Genomic DNA, 20,009 nt, shown 5'->3' with positions numbered 1-20,009 from the left:
TGTATTCTGAATCTTAAAAATGCGAACACGTTGTTATGATTTATTTTTGTTCTAACTAAAAAGTAATTCATGCATCATAATAAAAATGCTTGAGTATTGGAATTGGTAGTCATCTGCCAGTTTTGCCTAAGGATCCATAATGTACTACTGTAACATCCTTTTTATATTTTTCCATTACTAAAACATTGAAAAGTTCTATGTTTTGGTTGGAAATCTTTCAACTAGACCAAAGATTGATTTTAAAAAAATGAAACAAAAAACGTTTGTTTAAAATTGCTTCTAATTCATGTGTGTTTTGTTTCAATTGGTTTTTTTTTTTTTTTTTGTCGAGTTGATCTTAAGTTTGAAAAGGCATTTTAAAAATTCTTAAAGTCTTAAATTTAACTTGCCTTAAGCTGTAGAAACCCAGGATAAATGTCTCTCTTTCTCTTTTTAACTTTGAGGATTTTCACCACATTTTAAGTGAGTGCAGCTAACAGCAGCAGACAAATGTCTCTCTTCTTTGCTTCAAGTTCTTAGGCTTTGAAAACAAATACGGGTACACAATAAAGCAGGTATGTACTGTAACTAAGTAAACACACGGTTACTCTTAAAAACTGTAAAAAACAAACAAACTAAAAACAACAATTGCTCAGTTTAAGTTCTGTTGAACACCTGTTGATATCAACTTGAATATCAACTAATAAACTTAAAATTGCACAAGGCAAACAAACATATTGTCACGGAATCGAAGGGAAGGGGGCTGTCACGAGGCGTGGTGGAGTGGAAGGGGTGACCGGACCAGAACGGAGGCAGGAAGGGAGAACTCATATGCGTTGACGATCATAAGTTTTATTTAACAAAATAAAAGTCGCCCAATACTCCGGGACAAAACAGAACAATACAGAGTTCCTCCGGCACGAACTCAACAGGGCAGGGCATAACAGACGGATAATGTTTAAAACCAAAACAGGACAAGGCATAACAGACCGGGGAATGTGTAATGAGCCAGCGCCTGCCAAACCCACAACCCAGCCTTTAGTAGCAGACCAGCAATCAGCTAATCTGCTACAGCTTGAGCTCGGGGGCGCGGCAGACTGGTCGCCACGGCGACCGTGACAGAGCCCCCCCTTTAAGGGACAGCTCCTGAGGTCCCCAAAAAAGAGAAAAAAAAAAAAATACTACCTCACGCCCCGGAATGGTTCGACGCTCGGCAGGGTTTGGCAGGCAAACTGGACCGGCGAACACAGAGGACAGACGGAATCAGGACCGGCGAACACAGAGGACAGACGGAATCAGGACCGGCGAACACAGAGGACAGACGGAATCAGGACCGGCGAACACAGAGGACAGACGGAATCAGGACCGGCGAACACAGAGGACAGACGGAATCAGGACCGGTGAACACAGAGGACAGACGGAATCAGGACCGGCGAACACAGAGGACAGACGGAATCAGGACCGGCAAACACAGAGGACAGACGGAATCAGAACCGGCAAACACAGAGGACAGACGGAATCAGGACCGGCAAACACAGAGGACAGACGGAATCAGAACCGGCAAACACAGAGGACAGACGGAATCAGGACCGGCAAACACAGAGGACAGACGGAATCAGGACCGGCAAACACAGAGGACAGACGGAATCAGGACCGGCAAACACAGAGGACAGACGGAATCAGAACCGGCAAAACAGGCGAGTCAAAATCAGAACCGGCAAAACAGGCGAGTCAAAATCAGAACCGGCAAAACAGGCGAGTCAAAATCAGAACCGGCAAAACAGGAGCAGCAGAGTTGGAATGGCAGGCAGCAGAGTCGGACTGGCAGGCAGCCAAGTCGGAGTCGACCCGGCAGGCAGCGGAGTCGGAGTCGGCCCGGCAGGCAGCGGAGTCGGAGTCGGCCCGACGGGCAGCGGAGTCGAAGTCGGACTGGCACGCAGGGGAGACGGAATAGCAGGCAATCGGCACGGGAGTCGCGCAGGCAGGCATGAGAGTCGAACAGGCAGGCGTCAATTCTTCCCGGGACCCCATTCGAGGCACAGCAATGGCCACGACGGGCGGGGCCGTGGTTCGAACGGGCAGGGAAGGTTACCTCAGTGGTCGCTTGCCAAACTGCGTTCTCCAGCTCTCCCCAAGTCGCGCTGGGATCGTTCGCTGAGTTCTTGTCGTGGCTGGCTCATTCTGTCACCGAATCGAAGGGAAGGGGGCTGTCACGAGGCGTGGTGGAGTGGAAGGGGTGACCGGACCAGAACGGAGGCAGGAGGCAGGAAGGGAGAACTCATATGCGTTGACGATCATAAGTTTTATTTAACAAAATAAAAGTCGCCCAATACTCCGGGACAAAACAGAACAATACAGAGTTCCTCCGGCACGAACTCAACAGGACAGGGCATAACAGACGGAAAATGTTTAAAACCAAAACAGGACAAGGCATAACAGACCGGGGAATGTGTAATGAGCCAGCGCCCGCCAAACCCACAACCCAGCCTTAAGTAGCAGACCAGCAATCAGCTAATCTGCTACAGCTTGAGTTCGGGGGCGCGGCAGACTGGTCGCCACGGCGACCGTGACAGATTAAAATCGATGATTAAAAAACATTGGAAACTATTTAGAGCATCGATTCGTGGTATCACGTGATTTATGAGACACCAAAAACATTAAATTAATGCAAATTAGAGTGCACACAATTTTGTTGTGACGGTGGGAATTGTAGTACCACTTTGGTCTGGCCGAGTTCGCCAAGACAGTTTTTATAAAAAAGCTATGTTACATTTTTTATATACTACATTTTGAACATTGCATCATTTACAAAAAAAATGACATTAAAGTTTCCACTTTGTAGTGTTTGACTCTTCCATCATGAAACAAAGTTAACAATTTTCGAGGGAACAGACAGAAATACAGAGAAAAACTATCAGAAAATAAGTGAAAAATAGATAAAGTAAAATGAAAAATAACAATAGTGACTTGTTCAATTCTACCCAAGGGGCAAATTCTTGAGCATACAGGGTATATCATTTTCATATTGGCAATGTTTATCATATTCCAAAATTTAACCCCCAAAACCTCAATTGTCGACAAAATTTTGAAAAGTGGATTAAAAAAAAAAAAAATGTGGATAAAAAAAAAAATCTACATAAATTGAAATGTATTGCTTTTTCTTTTTTGTTTTGTATGATAAGTAAAACTTTAATATGATCTGTGGATAAGGTGGTAGGAAAAGAGTATCTTACATATTTTCAGGTGTATAACATACATTTCTATGATTTTTAGCAAGGTAATTGACAAACAATTATAATTTTTTTAATTGTTTTATATCATTGGATATTTTTTTTTGTGAACTATCGTCCCTCTGTCCAAAACTTCAAAATTTGAATAAAAAGGAGGGAAATTAGAAATCCGATTCATCGATTAATCGAAAAACTAATCGACCGATTCATTGATTATGAAATCAATCATTAGTTTCAGCCCTGTTTCTTAAAAGGAGCGTGTGTAATATTTAGTGCCTCCTAGTGGTCCAAAAATACTTTCATTCCATGAAATGAAATGAAATGATCTGCATTTATATAAAGCTTTACAAGTCAATGAAGACTTCCCTAAGTGCTTTAAAAATATGCTTCACACTTACCCATTCACACACACTCACACACCAATAGCGGCCGTGCAGCCATGCAAGGCGCCAACCTGCTTATTGGGGGCATTAGGGATTCAGTGTCTTGCCCAAGGACACTTCGACATATAACACTGAGGAGCCGGGAATCAAACCTGCGATCTCCTGATCCCAAAACCTACCTCCTGAGCTAATGCCGCCCATAAAAAAAGGTTTGAATAATAGGCATAAATACATGAACTATCATACAAATGTTAATTTTTATTTAAAGAAAAAACAAAAGTTGAAACATTTCTATTTCCTTTACACAATGGGATCCCCACTAAGGTTTCCGCCATGTTTGTCCGGCATCTTGCCACCACGGTGTGCCATGTATCACTGGCCCTCACTAGCACCAGGCAGCACAGTGCCATATACTGGTCAAATATTACACACTGAGACTTTAAATAAACAAAGAGATGTCCCACTTTATATTATTACCAGTTTTGTACTATTGTTAAAATAAAAAGTACATTTTTTTTGTTTCAAATAATTATAGAATCTTTGAAGAGCGTCTACGTTTGATGACAAACATTAATAAATGTAAATGTAAATATCAGTTAAAGTAATAAAGTATCCTCAAACGGACTGTGTGTATCATTTAGGACCTCAAAGAAGTAACAATCTTTTTGCAAAAGCCTTGCCATTGTTCAGTAACTTTGCTTTTTTGATTAATTGAGAAACTGTAACATTCGTCCATATCAGTAGGTGGCAGCTGATTACCATTTATTTTCTTTTTATTAGTTGTACGTTCATTACGTAGTACAGAGAATAAATCCAATAACTTTTTGTTTAAAGAGGTTTAAGATGGCACTGGAAAGAAATAGTGATGGCAAAGTTAGCCGCATAAAGCAGTAAAGCCCTGCAGGGGAATGCTTCACACACACACCTTTCAGAGGATTCATTTACTCGACTATGCTGTCATGTGGACAGAAAACTACATCACATCAAAATGTATTTGTATAGCACTTTTCGGGCACCAAAATGCAGCTCAAAGCCATAAATATACAATAAGAAAATCATGTCTCCCTACCCAACATAACAGAATGTCAAATACAGTCTCACACACACACAGAGAGAGAGAGAGAGAGAGAGAGAGAGAGAGAGAGAGAGAGAGAGAGAGAGAGAGAGAGAGAGAGAGAGAGAGAGAGAGAGAGAGAGAGAGAGAGAGAGAGAGAGAGAAAGTAAGGAAATAGAAACAGAAAAAGCGAAAAAAGGCTCTTGATTGGTAAGAGAGAGGTATATATGTATGTGTGTGTGTGTGTGTGTGTGTGTGTGTGTGTGTGTGTGTAAATATTTATAAAAAAATATATAAAGCGTGTATAAACATGAATTGTTCTGTGTTACTTCCCGCTTATGCAAGCAGTAAAAATGTAAAATAAGTAGGTAAATTAAATTGCCTAACCATTTTTAGTCAACTCATTTTTTTCTTCCAAAGTTATTGGACTACACTCCAACCTAGCAAATCATTAACTGAATCATTCACAAGCTACACCGCTTCAAACGTGGCTGAATACGTCATCAATCCACACATCGACACGCTGTTCACAGACCACTCATCTTAATTACTCAGCACACGCTTCAGGTATTTAAACCAAGTCAAGTCAAGTCATGTCATGTTTATTTGTATATCCCTTAATCACAAAGGTTCTCAAAGGGCTGCACAGACCACAGATTATTGCAAACCACAGACTATTATTACACCACCCCCAGATCTAAAACCTACATGAGGATAACCTCAACATGAGGAAAATGAAGAAACCTTGAGAAAAGACCGCACATGAGGTAATCCCCTTCCAGGAAGACCAGGCTGCAATGGATGTTGCAATAATAAATAATACAACATAAATATATAATTTATACATAAATAAATAATTGTCAACATAAAATATAGATTATTCATATGCGATAGAATAGCAGTGTGTTTTAAGCTTAGATTTAAACATTTCCACTGAGGTTGCAGATCGAATCTCAAGGGCAAGAGCATTCCACAGCACCGGGGCCCGAATGGAGAACGCTCTCGAACCTGCGGATCTCTTCTTGGCTCTTGGGATCACTAGTATTCCAACATTTTCAGAGCGAAGGCTCCAAACCGGAACATAGGGGGAAATTAAATCTGAAAGATATGAGAGAGCAAGAAGCACATCACCGCAAAAAAATAGTAAAGATGTCAAGTAAAAATATTGCACATATTTTGGTTAGTTTAATTAGCAGAATGGCCTGGGGTTGTTAGGCATTTTCTTAGGGCGAGGTTGTTGGTGTTTGTTAGTGAGCTAAGCTGAAAGTTCCAGCCCCTGAAATAGAGCCGGAATTCCCCTTACTAATCGCTCGTCCGAAAAGGACTTGGCGTTACTAACTCGCGAGCTGAACGACCCCTCCTTCCTTGCAGAAATAGTCTTCCCCCTCCACTGTGAAAGAAGCACTGCTCGACGCGAATGGCTACAAAAAAAAAAGAGCCTCGCTTATCCAGCTTTTACCACCAATGAGCGTCGGTCCAACGGCCAATCGTAACGCACACGTTTTACAGTGTTTGTACGGGTGTGTGAAATCCTTGTTATTAAATGATGTTATCAAGGTCAGGAAAATGCTTGAATTTTGGGTGACCTGGCAGTCCGACTCAATAAACCACACTTTCAAATGAAGAAAGAAAATAAAAGTGTGCTCAAGTCCTCATCATGTGAAGGGGTTAGCACAGGAGTCTTAAAGTCGCAGCCTGGGGGCACTCTGCGGCCCCCGGGATGGTAGTTTGAGGCCCCTGCCTTAATATGAAAGTTAAGGGAGAGTGTGTCTCATTTGCCCACTAGATGTTGCTGTATTCTGTTGTTCCACCTAAAGCCAGTGCTAATATCACAACGGAAGAAGACAAAATAAGGATACTAAGTGTCTAAGATGCACCTTATTACTTTTGAAAAGAGAAAGGAGGAAATAAGAAAAATAAAAAGACAAAAAGCAAATAAAAATTTAAAAAATAGAATTTTTTTTTCATTTCTCTTTTTTCTCTTTAATTCCTTCCTTTCCTTTTTTTCTTTTCTCCATTTTCCCTTTTTTGCTCTCCTTTTTCCTACTTTTTGTATTTCCGGTTTCCTTTTTGCCTCTTTACTTATTTATTCTCTATTTTTTATTCCTTTTTAAAATATATATCTTTTGCTTCTTTTTGTTCTCATTGAGAAAGGCTGGGGGAACATTGAAAGGAAAAGGTTGGCTTTTGCTCACTTTCTGTCTCTGTAATTTGTAACCTCCCTTGGACTCCTTTTTGGTTGCACAACACATTACAGTGAAGACTAGTGGGCAAATATAAAACACTGTGCCTTTTAGAAGAGCGGAATGTTTCTATCAGCACTATTTTGGCCAAACCTCACCCGGACCCAAGCTTCAGTGGCCCCCAACCCAATTGAGTTTGAGTTCCCCTTATTTAAAGGTGGAGTGAGTCATTTGAGTATATAATATTTTCTCTATGCCCAACTAAGTTCCAAGAGCCTTAAATTTTGCTCACTGTGCCTATATGATTTGATCTTACTATTACCAAAGCTCTTGCAGGACTTTAAACACATTAGGTGGGAAGAAAGAGAGCGGAAGGGGAAGGGAGGTTGGAGAGTGACTTTATTCTTCTCATCATAGTTTTTGGTTTGTGTATCAGTGTAGTTTTTTTTGGGGGGAGAGCGAGAGAGAGAGCGAGAGAGAGAGAAAACAACACTATATTTAAGACAAACCTCAACAAAACCGCCAAACGCTCTACCCAGACACAAGCTAATTCTTCAGCCATTTTATTTCACTGCACGATGTTTGATAGTTTCATTAAGTCTATGAATTAATAATATAGCCAAAGCTTGTGTCCCATATCAATATAAATATACCACATGAAATTCGACTCCTTCCTGCACTTACCTAAAAGTGTCGAGGCTCATTTTGACCGTCATGTTTGTCCTAAATAATGGTTTTAATACAAAATGTGAGCAAAGTTATTTTGTAAAAATATCTCAAAATACTGAAAATGAGCATACCAACGTGTTTACCTTCAGTGCAGACGGCACTGGGTAAAGGAGAAAGTCCTCTTCTGTGTATAGCTGCGCCCATTCGTACTGCTCCCCCTATCAAATTACTCCAGGTGCTTTGCTAGAGCTTTACAAATTATGTTTTTTTCTTGGGTTAAAGTTTGTTCAGTGAGTTTTCCTAAAAAAGTGTTTCAACAATAAACTTAAATTGTTTATCGCCTTAACGTTCCGACGGCCCATTGCGTGCCGCTGAACTTTTAATAAACAAATACATTTCTGTACAACAGCATCAGTCACTAAAATACGTCATCCCACATATCATTGGAAAGCTTAAACACTCTGAATTTAAGATATGATACTTCAAAACGTACTCATCACAGAAACATCAAGATCAGTCTGAAACAAGATACACAAAAACTGAAGACGGCATGACTCACCAACAACGTCTTCAAATTCTTTGAATGACCGCAAAAAACATCTGTAACATAACGGTCCATCCATAATATCCAACCATGTAAAATATTTACTCCAAAACACATGTTAATGATGACGGATAAATAGAAATCTGCTTTGTTGGACATTGCTTTTTAAGATTTGTTTGTTTCAGTCCAAAACTCCCCTTTAAAAATTAACAGACTTGTAAAATTATTCACCATATGGTATTAAGCTCTCCCCTTTTGATTGGCACCTTTCTCGGCCAATTCCCAACATAATTTTATGCCATTTTCCGTGGGTGCATTCAAATTGGAGCTGAAAAAAAACGTGTGTCAGGCAACCCGTTACTCATTTTTACACAACATTAATACGCACAAGTGTGCACAATCATTGATTTGACTTCTGGAAAGAGAAGTCAAACGTTTACAATTCTTTCACAGTGTCTAAAAAAATTGGCCAAGTAAAATACAAATCTGCAAACGTTTTTGTGTTGTAAAGTAGTCATCTACATATGGCCACCTTTCGAAACGCATAAAAACCCACGCTTAGAAATCTTTTTTAAATACAATGTTTAGTTTTTCAGAATGCAATAAAATTTGACAAGGTGCCAGGTAAGGTAAGGCTGCAAGCTATTGCCCATGCTACACTGTTTTGTAGGCATACGATTGCAAAATAATAAAAAATCAGGCGAGAATAAAAACCTTTTATTTCTGTGTGTTCCAACTCAGATTACTCAATTTTAGTAGCAATTGCAGAGATTATTTCAGTTTGGGACAAGACTTCTGAGTCATACCTTTCAAAAACAAACCAAAGAAGTCCATATTCTCCAAATGGTTCAAGAACAGCATCCAATTTACTTAGAGTACCTCTAGGATTGGGATTTTAGGTGAATTGTACAGGATCGTTAATGGGCAAATGAGCTTTCATTTCTAGAATAGAATAGAATATACCTTTATTGTCATTGTTACAAAATGGGTTAACATGTTGTGACAACGAAATTGGGCATGACACTCCAGTTTCACACATTCACAGTGAGGTAAAAAAAACAAGAAGATAAAGGAACAGAGAAGATAAGGTTATAAAACCATGAGGATAAGGTTATAGTTTTAATTTACACAATATTTACACAAGAAATTTCGGCATGTGGGATGTTACATACAGTTTGGTATCGTAAGGGTTTGTGCAATATGCATTTGGTGCAAAAATAGTCATCATAGTGCAAAAAAATAGTCAACATAAGCATTTGGTGCAAAAAATAGTCATCATAGTGCAAAAAAATAGTCAACATTGTGCAAGGTGAGCAGTAAACATAGTGCAGTCAACATGTGCGAGAAACATAGACATGAGTACCATTTTACGTTCGTATGAGGTAGTGTTTTTGCAAGAGTTTTTCAGTTTTTTTGTGACCTGTAGTGCTTGCCGTGAGGCAGCAGGTCGAAGAGGTGGTGGCCGGGGTGAGAAAAGTCCTTGATGATGCTTTCTGCTCTGCTGAGGTGGCGAGAGCAGACAATGTCCAGACCTGGCAGAGAGCAACCGACGATTTTCTGGGCTGTTTTGATGACCCTCTGGAGCGTTTTCCTGTCTGCTTCTGTGCACCCAGCATACCACACCGTAATGCAGTACGTTAGAATGCTCTCCACTGTGGCTTTGTAAAAGGACACCTGCAGCTGCTGTTGTAGATGATTTTTCCTGAGGACTCTCAGGAAATGCAGTCGCTGCTGGACCTTCCCTGAAACCGCTCTGGTGTTTGCAGACCAGGAGAGGTCGTCAGAGATGTGCACACACAGAAATTTGAAGGAGTGGACTCTCTCTACACAGTCTCCTTTTATGATGAGTGGTGCTGGATTCCTGCCATTCCTTCTGAAGTCCAGTATCAGTTCTTTTGTTTTTGTGGTGTTCAGTATGAGGTGGTTTTCCGAACACCACGTTGACAGTGACTCCACCTCATCCCTGTACGCCGCCTCGTCCCCTTCAGAGATGAGGCCGATCAAGGTGGTATCGTCGGCGAACTTGATGATTGTGTTTGTGGAGTGGGTCGGTGAGCAGTCGGAGGTGTAAAGGGTAAAAAGCAGGGGGCTCAGTGGACAACCTTGGGGGGAGCCAGTGTTCATTGTTAGGGTGGGAGAGACATGGTTACCGAGTTTCACGGACTGTGGGCGGTTTGAGAGGAAGTCCATTATCCAGTGGGAGATGGAAGTAGAGAGTCCTAGGTGTGTGAGTTTCTCCACTAGGATCTCTGGGATAATGGTGTTGAAGGCTGAGCTGAAGTCCAGAAAGAGCATTCTGATGTAGCTCCCCCGGTGGTCCAGGAGTTTTAGCAGGGTTTAAGTGCTGTGTTTATGACGTCGTCAGTTGAGCGGTTTGCCCTGTAGGCAAACAGGTGGGGGTCCAGTGTGGGTGGCAGGGAGTTTTTGATGTACTGGGACACTAACCTCTCGAAGCACTTCATGACCACAGGCGTAAGAGCGACAGGCCTGTAGTCGTTGAGGCTTTCCACTGCTGACTTTTTGGGGATGGGAATGATGGTGGAGGTTTTGAGGCAAGGTGGAACGGTCGCCTGTGACAGGGACCGGTTGAAGATGGTGGTGAAGACCCCAGCCAGCGGATTGGAACAGTCCTTGAGTACCCTCCCTGGTACTCCATTCGGGCTAGCTGTCTTCCTGGGGTTTATAGTTTTCAGCACACGCCTAACTTCATGCTCCTGAAATGTGAGTGTGTTCCTGCTGGTTGTTGGTGGGTGTGATGTGGCTGTTTGTGGCTTTCCAGCTTCAAAGCGAGCAAAGAACTGATTAAGGTCCGCAGCTAGTGAAGCATCAGCCTCAACAGTTGCCAGGTTGTGGCCTCTGAAATTAGTGATGTGTTGAAGACCCTGCCACATCCTCCTCGGGTCATTTCCAGCGAAGAGGTGCTTGATCCTCCTCATGTAGGCTGCCTTTGCCTTCTTAATGCCTCTCTTCAGGTCAGCCCTGGCCACACTGTAAAGAGCCTTGTCTCCAGACCTGAAGGCAGTGTTACGGTGTTTGAGGAGGGTGCGCACCTCGCTGGACATCCAGGATTTTTGGTTTGGGTAGACCTTTTTTCATTTTCATTTTTGTGGAGTAATCCTGGAAAAAAGACACATTTTGGAGACATGTTTTTCCAAATGATAACAACAATGTGGACAGAAGTGGGAAGGGAAGCCAAAATCTTTACTCAAGTAGAAGTACTGTTGCCTCAGATTAATATGACTCAAGTTGAAGTAAATTATGCAAAAAAACTACTCAGGTACTCAGTAACTGTAGCAAAATCCTATTTATTGATTTTTTTAACAGCTTCCATCCATCCATCCATTATCTGCACTGCTTATCCTCCGTAGGGTCACGGGGGTGCTGGATCCCATCCCAGCCATCCTCGGGCAGTGGGCATGGGACACACTAAAATGGTTGCCAGCCAGTCGCAGGGCACACAGAGACAGACAACTCACTCGCTCATTCATACTTAGGGACAATTTGGACCGGCCAATTAACCTAACATGCATGTTTTTGGAATGTGGGAGGAAACCAGAGTGCCCGGAGGAAACCCACGCAAGCACAGGGAGAACATGCAAACTCCACACAGGAGGTTCGATCTCATGACCTCAGAACGGTGCCGCGCACGCGCTAACCACTGCGCCGTGCTGCCCTTCAATAAATAGCCATTCAATAAACTCATAAAAGTACATCCAACAATAAATTACATATAATTAAAAAGAAATTTAAATAATCAAAATAAATTATGTTTGGATTCCATGGTAAATCACGCACACACACACACACACACACACACACACACACACGTTTTCTACCTGCCTGGCTGCGACACAGCTCCTTTACAAGGAGGTGAAATGTGTAATCACGGTTAAAATGCTCACCAGTGAGTTTTTTTCCACACAACTAGGCAGTCCCTGAATGTTCCACACCTGACTGTAATCCGTCAGTCACCAGTTCCCTGGGCACTATTTAAGCTGTGATAACCCCTTAGTTGTGTGGGAGAACAAGGAGTGAAAGCTGCAGAATTAAAAAAATCGCGGTACTCGGGTACCTGGTTTGAATGCCTGATGACCCAATTGAACTGGCCAGGTGCCCAACTGCCTAACCAAAAGAGCCTATACAGCAGTTGAACATTTCTGATAAACAACCCATCACTCTAAGATTTATGTTTGTCATAACATGATCATTATTATCATCATAGTATTAACTAAATACTTGCTCCAAATGACCGTACTTATGTGGGGATTTAAGTAACGGCTTTAATGTAGCCTAAAGTAGCGGAGTAAAAGTACCATTTCTTCTTCACTAATCTACTCAAGTTAAAGTAAAAATTTATAGAGATTTAAAAATACTCCCTGAAGTACAAAATGTCCTAAAGTTTACTGAAGTAAATTTAACGTAGTAGATGTAAATCGTTGCTACCCACCTCTGAATTTGAGTATAAACTATGGTCTGCGAGTGATCCCAAGAGCAAAGAAGAAACCCGCATGTTCAAGAGAGTTGTCCATTCTGGCCCCAGTGCTGTGGATTGCCCTGCCCTCTGATTTAATTTGCAACCTTAGTGGAACTGTTTAATGTAGGCTTATAACACACTTATATTCTGTACCTTATAAATGACTTATGTAACATGTTGTCGATGTCTGTGTATTACCACATCCATTTTGGCCTGGTCATCCTGGAAGGGCGATTACCTCATGTAGTCCCTACTCAAGGTTTCTTCATTTTCCTCATGCTGAGGTTTTTGAGTTTTTCCTTGCACTCATGTAGCTTTTAGATCAGGGTATGGGTTTGGTGTGTAATAGGCTGTGGTCTGTGCAGCCTTATGAGATTCCTTGTGATTAATGACTATACAAATAAACTTGACTATTTTTGTATTGAGAAGGTGTTGTGTTTCTACCAATATTTGTCAGGTCACCAGTAAAATGGAGAGCAGCAGCACTCTGTGGCAGTTTCTTTTACAACTGCTGCTGAACCAAAGCCACAAACATCTCATCTGCTGGACGTCTGATGACGGTGAGTTCAAGCTGCTCAAGTCTGAGGAGGTGGCCAAGCTGTGGGGCCTGAGAAAGAACAAGAACAACATGAATTATGATAAACTGAGCCGGGCCTTGCGCTACTACTACGACAAAGTAAGCCTTGTTCTTCCGATTACCGTATTTTCGCGACCATAAGGCTCACATAAAAGTCTCAGATTTTCTTTAAAGTGTGTGACGCTCCCTATTGTGCAGTGCGCCCTGTGTATCATGAAGAGCAGCTGGCATAGCCGAGGACACAATGAAGCTGCCATTCACATTGCAAAGAGTATTGCTCAATTCCGATTTTCGGGTGAAATCTGATGTTTTTTTAGATCTCTTACATTTTCAACTAAATGTGACTTTTATGCGTATCCTGTGACTTTTAAGCGTCTCTTGTTTGATTGCCATCATATACCGCTTAGGTAGAAGAAGACGCCTCGACGTCACACGCAATACATTGTTAGCGGAAGTGCTGTAGCGTGGCTAGAAATTTGAAAGTTATTGTGCTACCGAGGAGCAGAGTTGTCCTCCCAAATATGAATTAAATCCAAAAGCTCAATTTCCTTCAGTTGAACGCTTTCAGTTTCTTCGTCTACTATAGTGTGTTGATTTCTACACTGCGCGGAATAACATGGAAACCGAGCAATCCATGAGAAAATTTAGATTAATGAATCAAAGGTTCGCAAGTGGAGGAAACTTAAAAACTAACACCGACAAGTTTTTATCCTTGCGTTTTAATTTGTAATCAATACTTAAACAAATAAACCACAACCGAACTCAGTTTTTCTACCGCTGTATCTTTTACCACTAAAATTACGAATGCCAAGCGATTTAGCTTTCCTACATAAAATGCCCAAAGGACGGCCAAATGACTGGATTAATTTCACCATTGATCTGCAAATGAGGCAAACTGTGGTGTGAACAACAAAAATCAAAGGGCACCCGCACCCAATCATGCGGGTGCGCCCCCTGTAGTGTTAAGTACAGAAGTAGAACCAGCTACAGAGATTGTGCCCTTTCACATGGTGCACCCTATGGCCGGGAAAATACAGTACGGTGACTATCAACTAACTCAACCTTGCTCCTTTCTCAGAACATCATCAAGAAGGTGATTGGCCAGAAGTTTGTGTACAAGTTTGTATTATTCCCAGAAGTTCTGAAGATGGACCCGGCAGCGGTGGAGACCCGTCGGAGATGCGAAGACGGCAGAAGTGTCATGTCCGAGGACGAAGACGAAAGGCATCAGTACCCAGGCTGCATCCAAGAAAAGCCCCACTCCATCAAAACACAAGCGGGATATGATTGCCATGACGACAGTTCCACCGTGATCCGGTTTGTCTCCAAACGTGGCGATTCTTCCCTTCATTTGATTGAAAACTCCCTGACGCGCTGCTCCTCGCCGAGGAGTCCCCTCTGCACAGTGACTGAGGATTACAATGTGCCTTTAAATCTGTCGTCGGGTCAGAGGGAAAGAGAGCGTTCCAAATTCAGGAAACCCGAAGACTTAGATATTTCCTCATCGTCCCCCCTGATGACAGAAAGTGATCTTCTCTCCTTAGCCATGAAAAGTCCAGCCCTTCCTTCTGGGTCTTTGACTGCAGCTCTCCTGACTGCACAGGTACAAAAGGGTGTGGAACAATGTTCCCTGCAATCTTCCACCGGTCTAAGCGTTCACAAAAAGTCTGTGAACATGGTTTGAAACAACAATGAGCATCATCAACCCCAAGTGTTGTACATAAGTCATTATTAAACATGTCCAAAATCTGACTATGTTACATTTTAGGGCTGCAACAAATAATCAAACAAATCTTGTAAAATTCAAATATCAAATTCGTTAGCAACTAATTAGGTCATAGATTTGTTGTGTCACGTGATTTATGAGCCACTAAGTGTGTGAAATCAATGCAAATAAGAGTGCACACAATTCCATTGTGTCGCTGAGAGTTGTAGTATCACTTTGGCCCAGCAGAGGGCACCAAGAATGATTTAAAAAAAAATGTAAGATAACTTTTTTAGGAGGTCTGTTTTTGTTTAACTCTGCATCATCACAAACAAACTTGCCATGAACATTTTAAGTTTGTAGTATTTGACAGTTTCATCATGAAACAAAGTTGCCAGTTTTCAAAAGAACAGAAAGTGCTGAAGATGTTCAGAGAAATCTATCTACCTTGGTCGTATCCCTCAAGAGGGGTGACCGACAGCAAGACAAACACATACAAAATAACAAAGAAAATAAAAAGAGAAAAAAAAAGCAAAAATACACACAAACATTTTTGGACCAAGGCCAACCCAAATGCCCAAACAACCAAACAAGTTAGGCACCTCGGCACCTAAGTTGGTCATGCTTTCGTCCCTCCAGATGAAACGGGACACAAGAAAGCCGCCATGTCACTCGGGTCGGTGTGACACAACACACTCTTTTGTTCAACAGCAGGGCCCGACAGTTTTCACTGGTTTACCCCTGCCGCATCATACAGGTGCCCTGCTTATCACTTAGAACGCGTCCACACATCCCACTATCCTTTTACAACACTTCTTTACTCATTCCTATCACCAACAAGAGCTCTAGCTTCCAATAGATTTAGACCTCTTTCCTGCAGTGCACTCATAACACCATCCATCCACATTAATCGCGGCCTTCCCCTTGGAGACCATTTACTTATGCTCTGTAGATCCTCTTCAACATTCGCTCCTCATCCATTTTCCATGTGACCAAACCAACCCAGTACTCTCTTATCCACACGCTTGCTCAGTTCCACTACTACTCCAGTTCTGTCACTCACACTTTTATTTCTCAATCTATCCAATCTTGTCAATCCTAACATACTCCTCAAACACTTAATCTCAAAAACATTCAATTTTTTCAAATCTGCGTTCAGGCTCCAAGTCTCTGCACCATACAACACAGTCGGCACAATCACACTCTCTTACAGTCCCCTCTTAACATCCATACTCATACTCTTGTTTGCTCATCACTCTCCTCAGAGCACCCAAAACCTTGCTTCCTTGATTCACTCCTTGCAATACCTCGCACTCCATTCCACCAACTGCAGCCACAGCACAACCCAAGTACCTAAAGCTTTCAACTTCTTCCAACGCCTGTCCATTCAACCTTATTTCTAAGCCATGCCCACTCCATCACGTGAACACTTCATCACCTTACTCTTCCCAACATTCACACACAACTTACGCCTATCACACACTCTTCCAAACTCCATTACCAACCTTCTCAATGTTTCCTCAGAATCAGCAACAAGTGCTGTGTCATCTGCAAACAACGACTGACTTACCTGCCACACCGTTCCACTGTTATTAATCATCTCTACACCTCTGCCAAATACTCTTGTATTCACCTCTCTCACCACGCCATCCATGTACACATTAAACAGCCATGGTGACATCACACACCCCTGTCTCACATCAGTTAACACAGGGAACCACTCACTTGTCTCACTCCCTACTCTTACACTTGCTCTGCTGTTCACATAAAAACTCTTCAATGCTTCCAACAACTTTCCACCCACTCCATACATTACCATCACTTGCCACAACGCCTCTCTATCAACTCTGTCATACGCCTTTTCCAAGTCCATGAAAGGCAAATAAACATCCTTACTTTTTGCAAAATATTTCTCACACACCTGTCGTACTGCAAACAGCTGATCCACACTTCCTCTTCCTTTCCTGAACCACTTTGCTCCTCCATCACCACCTCATTCGTTCTTCTTCTCACTCTCTTAATCAAGACTCTTCCATACAGCTTACAGACAACAAACTGATACCTGTCAAATTGCTACATTCATACTTATCACCTTTACCCTTTTACAATGGCACTACACCAATCAACAGGAACCACACCAATTAAAAAGCATACATTCAACAAGCGTACTAACCAGTCAATCATAGCTGTGCCACCTTTTTTCTAGCATTCAGCAGTACAACCATCCAACCCAGGTTTTTTCCCCCCTTTCTGTCACGATTGTCCTATTTGGAACACCTGTGGCAGCTTGATTGGCGCCAACAGCCCGGAAAGCTGATTGATGGCCACACCCTTCTTAAGCCCCTGTCTCCAGTTCAAACTTTGTCAGATCATTGCAAGCTGTTGTGTTTACACTCAGTGAGCGTTTCCATTCGACTCCGTCCCTGTTGAACCTGTTTTCTGCCTGATCCCTGTTTTCGACCCATTTCTGAACCTGACTACGCCTGCTCCGCCTGCCGCCTGCCTACGATCACTTTTACGAACTCGACATCGCCTCTGATCTCCGGCCCTGGTCTAACGACGTCCCATTCCCGCCAAGTTTTGGTTAACCTTGACTTCAGCCAGGTCTTCACGATGATTAAACTATAACCCTTCCAAATGTAGCAGTTTCCCATGAGTTATAGCTCCAGGTCCTCCGTTTCTTGGGTAAAGGATCTGCTGGGGTGGCATAAGAATGTTGTTAGCTTAGCCATAGCAGTAGGCCGGACTTTTAGCCTCGCTGTCGCCTTCTCTCCCGCTGCCGCCTTAGTTGCTTCCCCGACCTAAAAACAATCCACGGAGCGCCCTTTGGTGATCACTATTTCTTTGAGCTCTTCTGACTTTTCCCAGAGTCAGATTCAATTGATGAATTTATTTTCAATGTAACAAGCTGCTAAAAGCTATCTGTCGCCATGCTACCAAATTTGTTTTGGGGAAATACATTGACTTGTGTGCCCGCCCCGCTGTTTGTTTCACAGCATACACCAGCCTATCAGTCACCCACCCAACACACAACCTGCCCCTGTAATGGCATTTTCTGCTGTCTGCTCAGAACACAAAGGATACATTGATATCATAGACAGTAAAGACAATTCAATTCTATTTTCAATCAACTCTTCGCCAGTCCTCAGATCAAGCAATCAAGCAAGCCTAAATCTCACTCTCTTTCAATAAAACCTGAGAAACGCATGCAATTGAGTCCTGTGTCCATTCTGGTCTGTGACACTTTCATTTCTTTCACTGCCTCTTGTACCTCCCATGTTTCCACAGGCTTCACATTTAAATTACCCAACACGGACATTCTCTCCATACCATTGCTCGCGACTCCTCAAAATACTCTGCCCATCTCGTCCTGACTGCACTACCGCTAACCAGCAATCTACCATTCTTATCTTTCACTTTCTTTTCCTTTACAGACTCGCTCTTTCTTACTCTTTTCACTTCTTTCTAGAACATTTTTTTCCTTTCCTCAAAGTTCGCTCCTATCTTTCGACACCATTCATCATTTGCTTTTCTTTTTGCTGCTTCCACTGCCGCTTTTACCAACCTTTTCTTCGCTTTACACCTTACATACTCATTACCACTCTTATCTTGCAGCCACTCCTCAAAGGCACGTCTCTTCTGTCACAGCCTCTGATACCTCATCATTCCACCATTCACTTCCTTTCCTCATACCTTGACCAACTTTTCTTATTCCACACACTTCTTTTGCGCTCCTCAACACTGCCTCTTTAAAACACTTCCATTCCATTTCCACACTCTCCACTTCTCTTCTACTAATCTGTTCATAATCTTAAACTCTCTTTCTTTTTCTGCCTTCTTCAACTCCAACATTTTCATTTCTTCCCTCACACTCTTCTCATAACTAGCCCTCCACGATCCATCTTTTCGGAGTTTTCCTTCCACATAAAAATGATCAGACATACCACTCATTTCACCTCTGTTAACATGCACATCCAACAATCTACTTAACATCCCTTTCCTAACCACTACATAATCCATCAGTGCTCCATCCACCATCTCACCACTATTCACGGTCACGGGCCAGAAACGGAGACAGGACCCAATAGCGTTCGTTTAATTTAGTTTTATTGCTTGCTTCCACGATCCGATGATTGTCGGACACGGGTAGGTGATGGCAGGAACGCCGAAGTGGCACTTCCGTGTCAAGCGGGTATAGCGGTGGGTGGCAGTAAAGCTGGTCGGTAGCCGGGACAGGGCAGCAAGGTCGTTAATCGAGTCCAAAAAAAAGGTTGGCAACAAGTATCAGGTAGGAAACAGGGCAAGACAGGTCGACGGCCGGGACGGAAGAGCAGGGCAAAAACGGGTCCAGAAACAGGTCGGCAACAGGTAACAGGCAGGCGAAAAACAGAGCAGGAGATTGTCGGAGGGTTTGGTACTTGGTTAGCAAAAGCGTAGGTTCGCAGGACGGTCGACAGCTTCCTCTTGGGAGCCGGGGGTTTAAAAAGAGTCAGTGAGCCAATCAGTGCTCAAGGCTGTTGGCGCCAACGGGGCATTCACAGGTGCCCCGAATCAGCAATCATGACATCCACTCTGACAAAGGTATACTTATTCACGTCCCTCTTTTTAAACAATGTATTTCCAATCACCAACTCATTTTCCACACATAACTCAATCAATTTCTTCCCACTCCCATTTCTTCCTGGTATTCCCTATCTACCAATCAAATTTTCAACCGTTCCATCACCCACTCTTGCATTCAGGTCACCTAGTATTACCACTTTCCACCCTTCTTTCGCACTTGCCACACATTCGGACAAATCCTTTCAGAACTCCTCTCTCTCTTCAGCACTTCTTTCTGATTCAGGTCCATATGCACTTATAAACATCCATACTTCTACACCCCACTTTAACCTCACCAACATCAATCTGGAAGATATCTCTTTCCACTCCACTAGTTTTTCCTTTGCTGTCTCATTCACAAGCACAGCCACTCCTTCTCTAGCATGTCCACCCGTAACTCCAACCTTTCTACCATACATACCTCCAAGCTGTAATTCACCCTTTCCTTTCATCTTTGTTTCACTCAAGGCTAACACATCAACCTTCCTTTTAGTCATCATCCTTCCGATCTCCTCTTTCTTCCACTCAGTCGCTTTACTTCCACATCCTCTCACATTTAGTGACCCTATAACTAGGGTTTTCGAGACCTTTCGGTCTCCCGCCCCCTTT

General features: G+C 42.6%; 1 protein-coding gene across 2 annotated transcripts in view; it reads left to right on the top strand.

The window, feature by feature from the left end:
• Positions 1 to 20,009, top strand: part of elk3 (ETS transcription factor ELK3) — a 28,111-nt gene that overhangs the window by 4,508 nt on the left and 3,594 nt on the right. Inside the window, exons 2-4 of one of the 2 annotated variants that reach the window (XM_088347895.1) lie at positions 5,067 to 5,213; positions 12,974 to 13,192; positions 14,172 to 14,696. In XM_088347895.1, the coding sequence (XP_088204021.1) occupies positions 12,986 to 13,192; positions 14,172 to 14,696 (732 nt within the window). In that variant the 5' untranslated portion in view covers positions 5,067 to 5,213; positions 12,974 to 12,985. The remainder of the gene's footprint in view (positions 1 to 5,066; positions 5,214 to 12,973; positions 13,193 to 14,171; positions 14,697 to 20,009) is intronic. The other variant, XM_088347894.1, reaches the window with a different exon arrangement.

The sequence above is a fragment of the Urocampus carinirostris genome, chromosome 11 (genome assembly GCF_059441175.1).
Source record: "Urocampus carinirostris isolate Australia breed hairy pipefish chromosome 11, RoL_Ucar_1.0, whole genome shotgun sequence".
In the NCBI taxonomy this organism is placed as follows: Eukaryota; Metazoa; Chordata; class Actinopteri; order Syngnathiformes; family Syngnathidae; genus Urocampus; species Urocampus carinirostris.
Note: the sequence above shows the minus strand (reverse complement) of the source record. Positions and strands in the feature narration are given on the sequence as shown.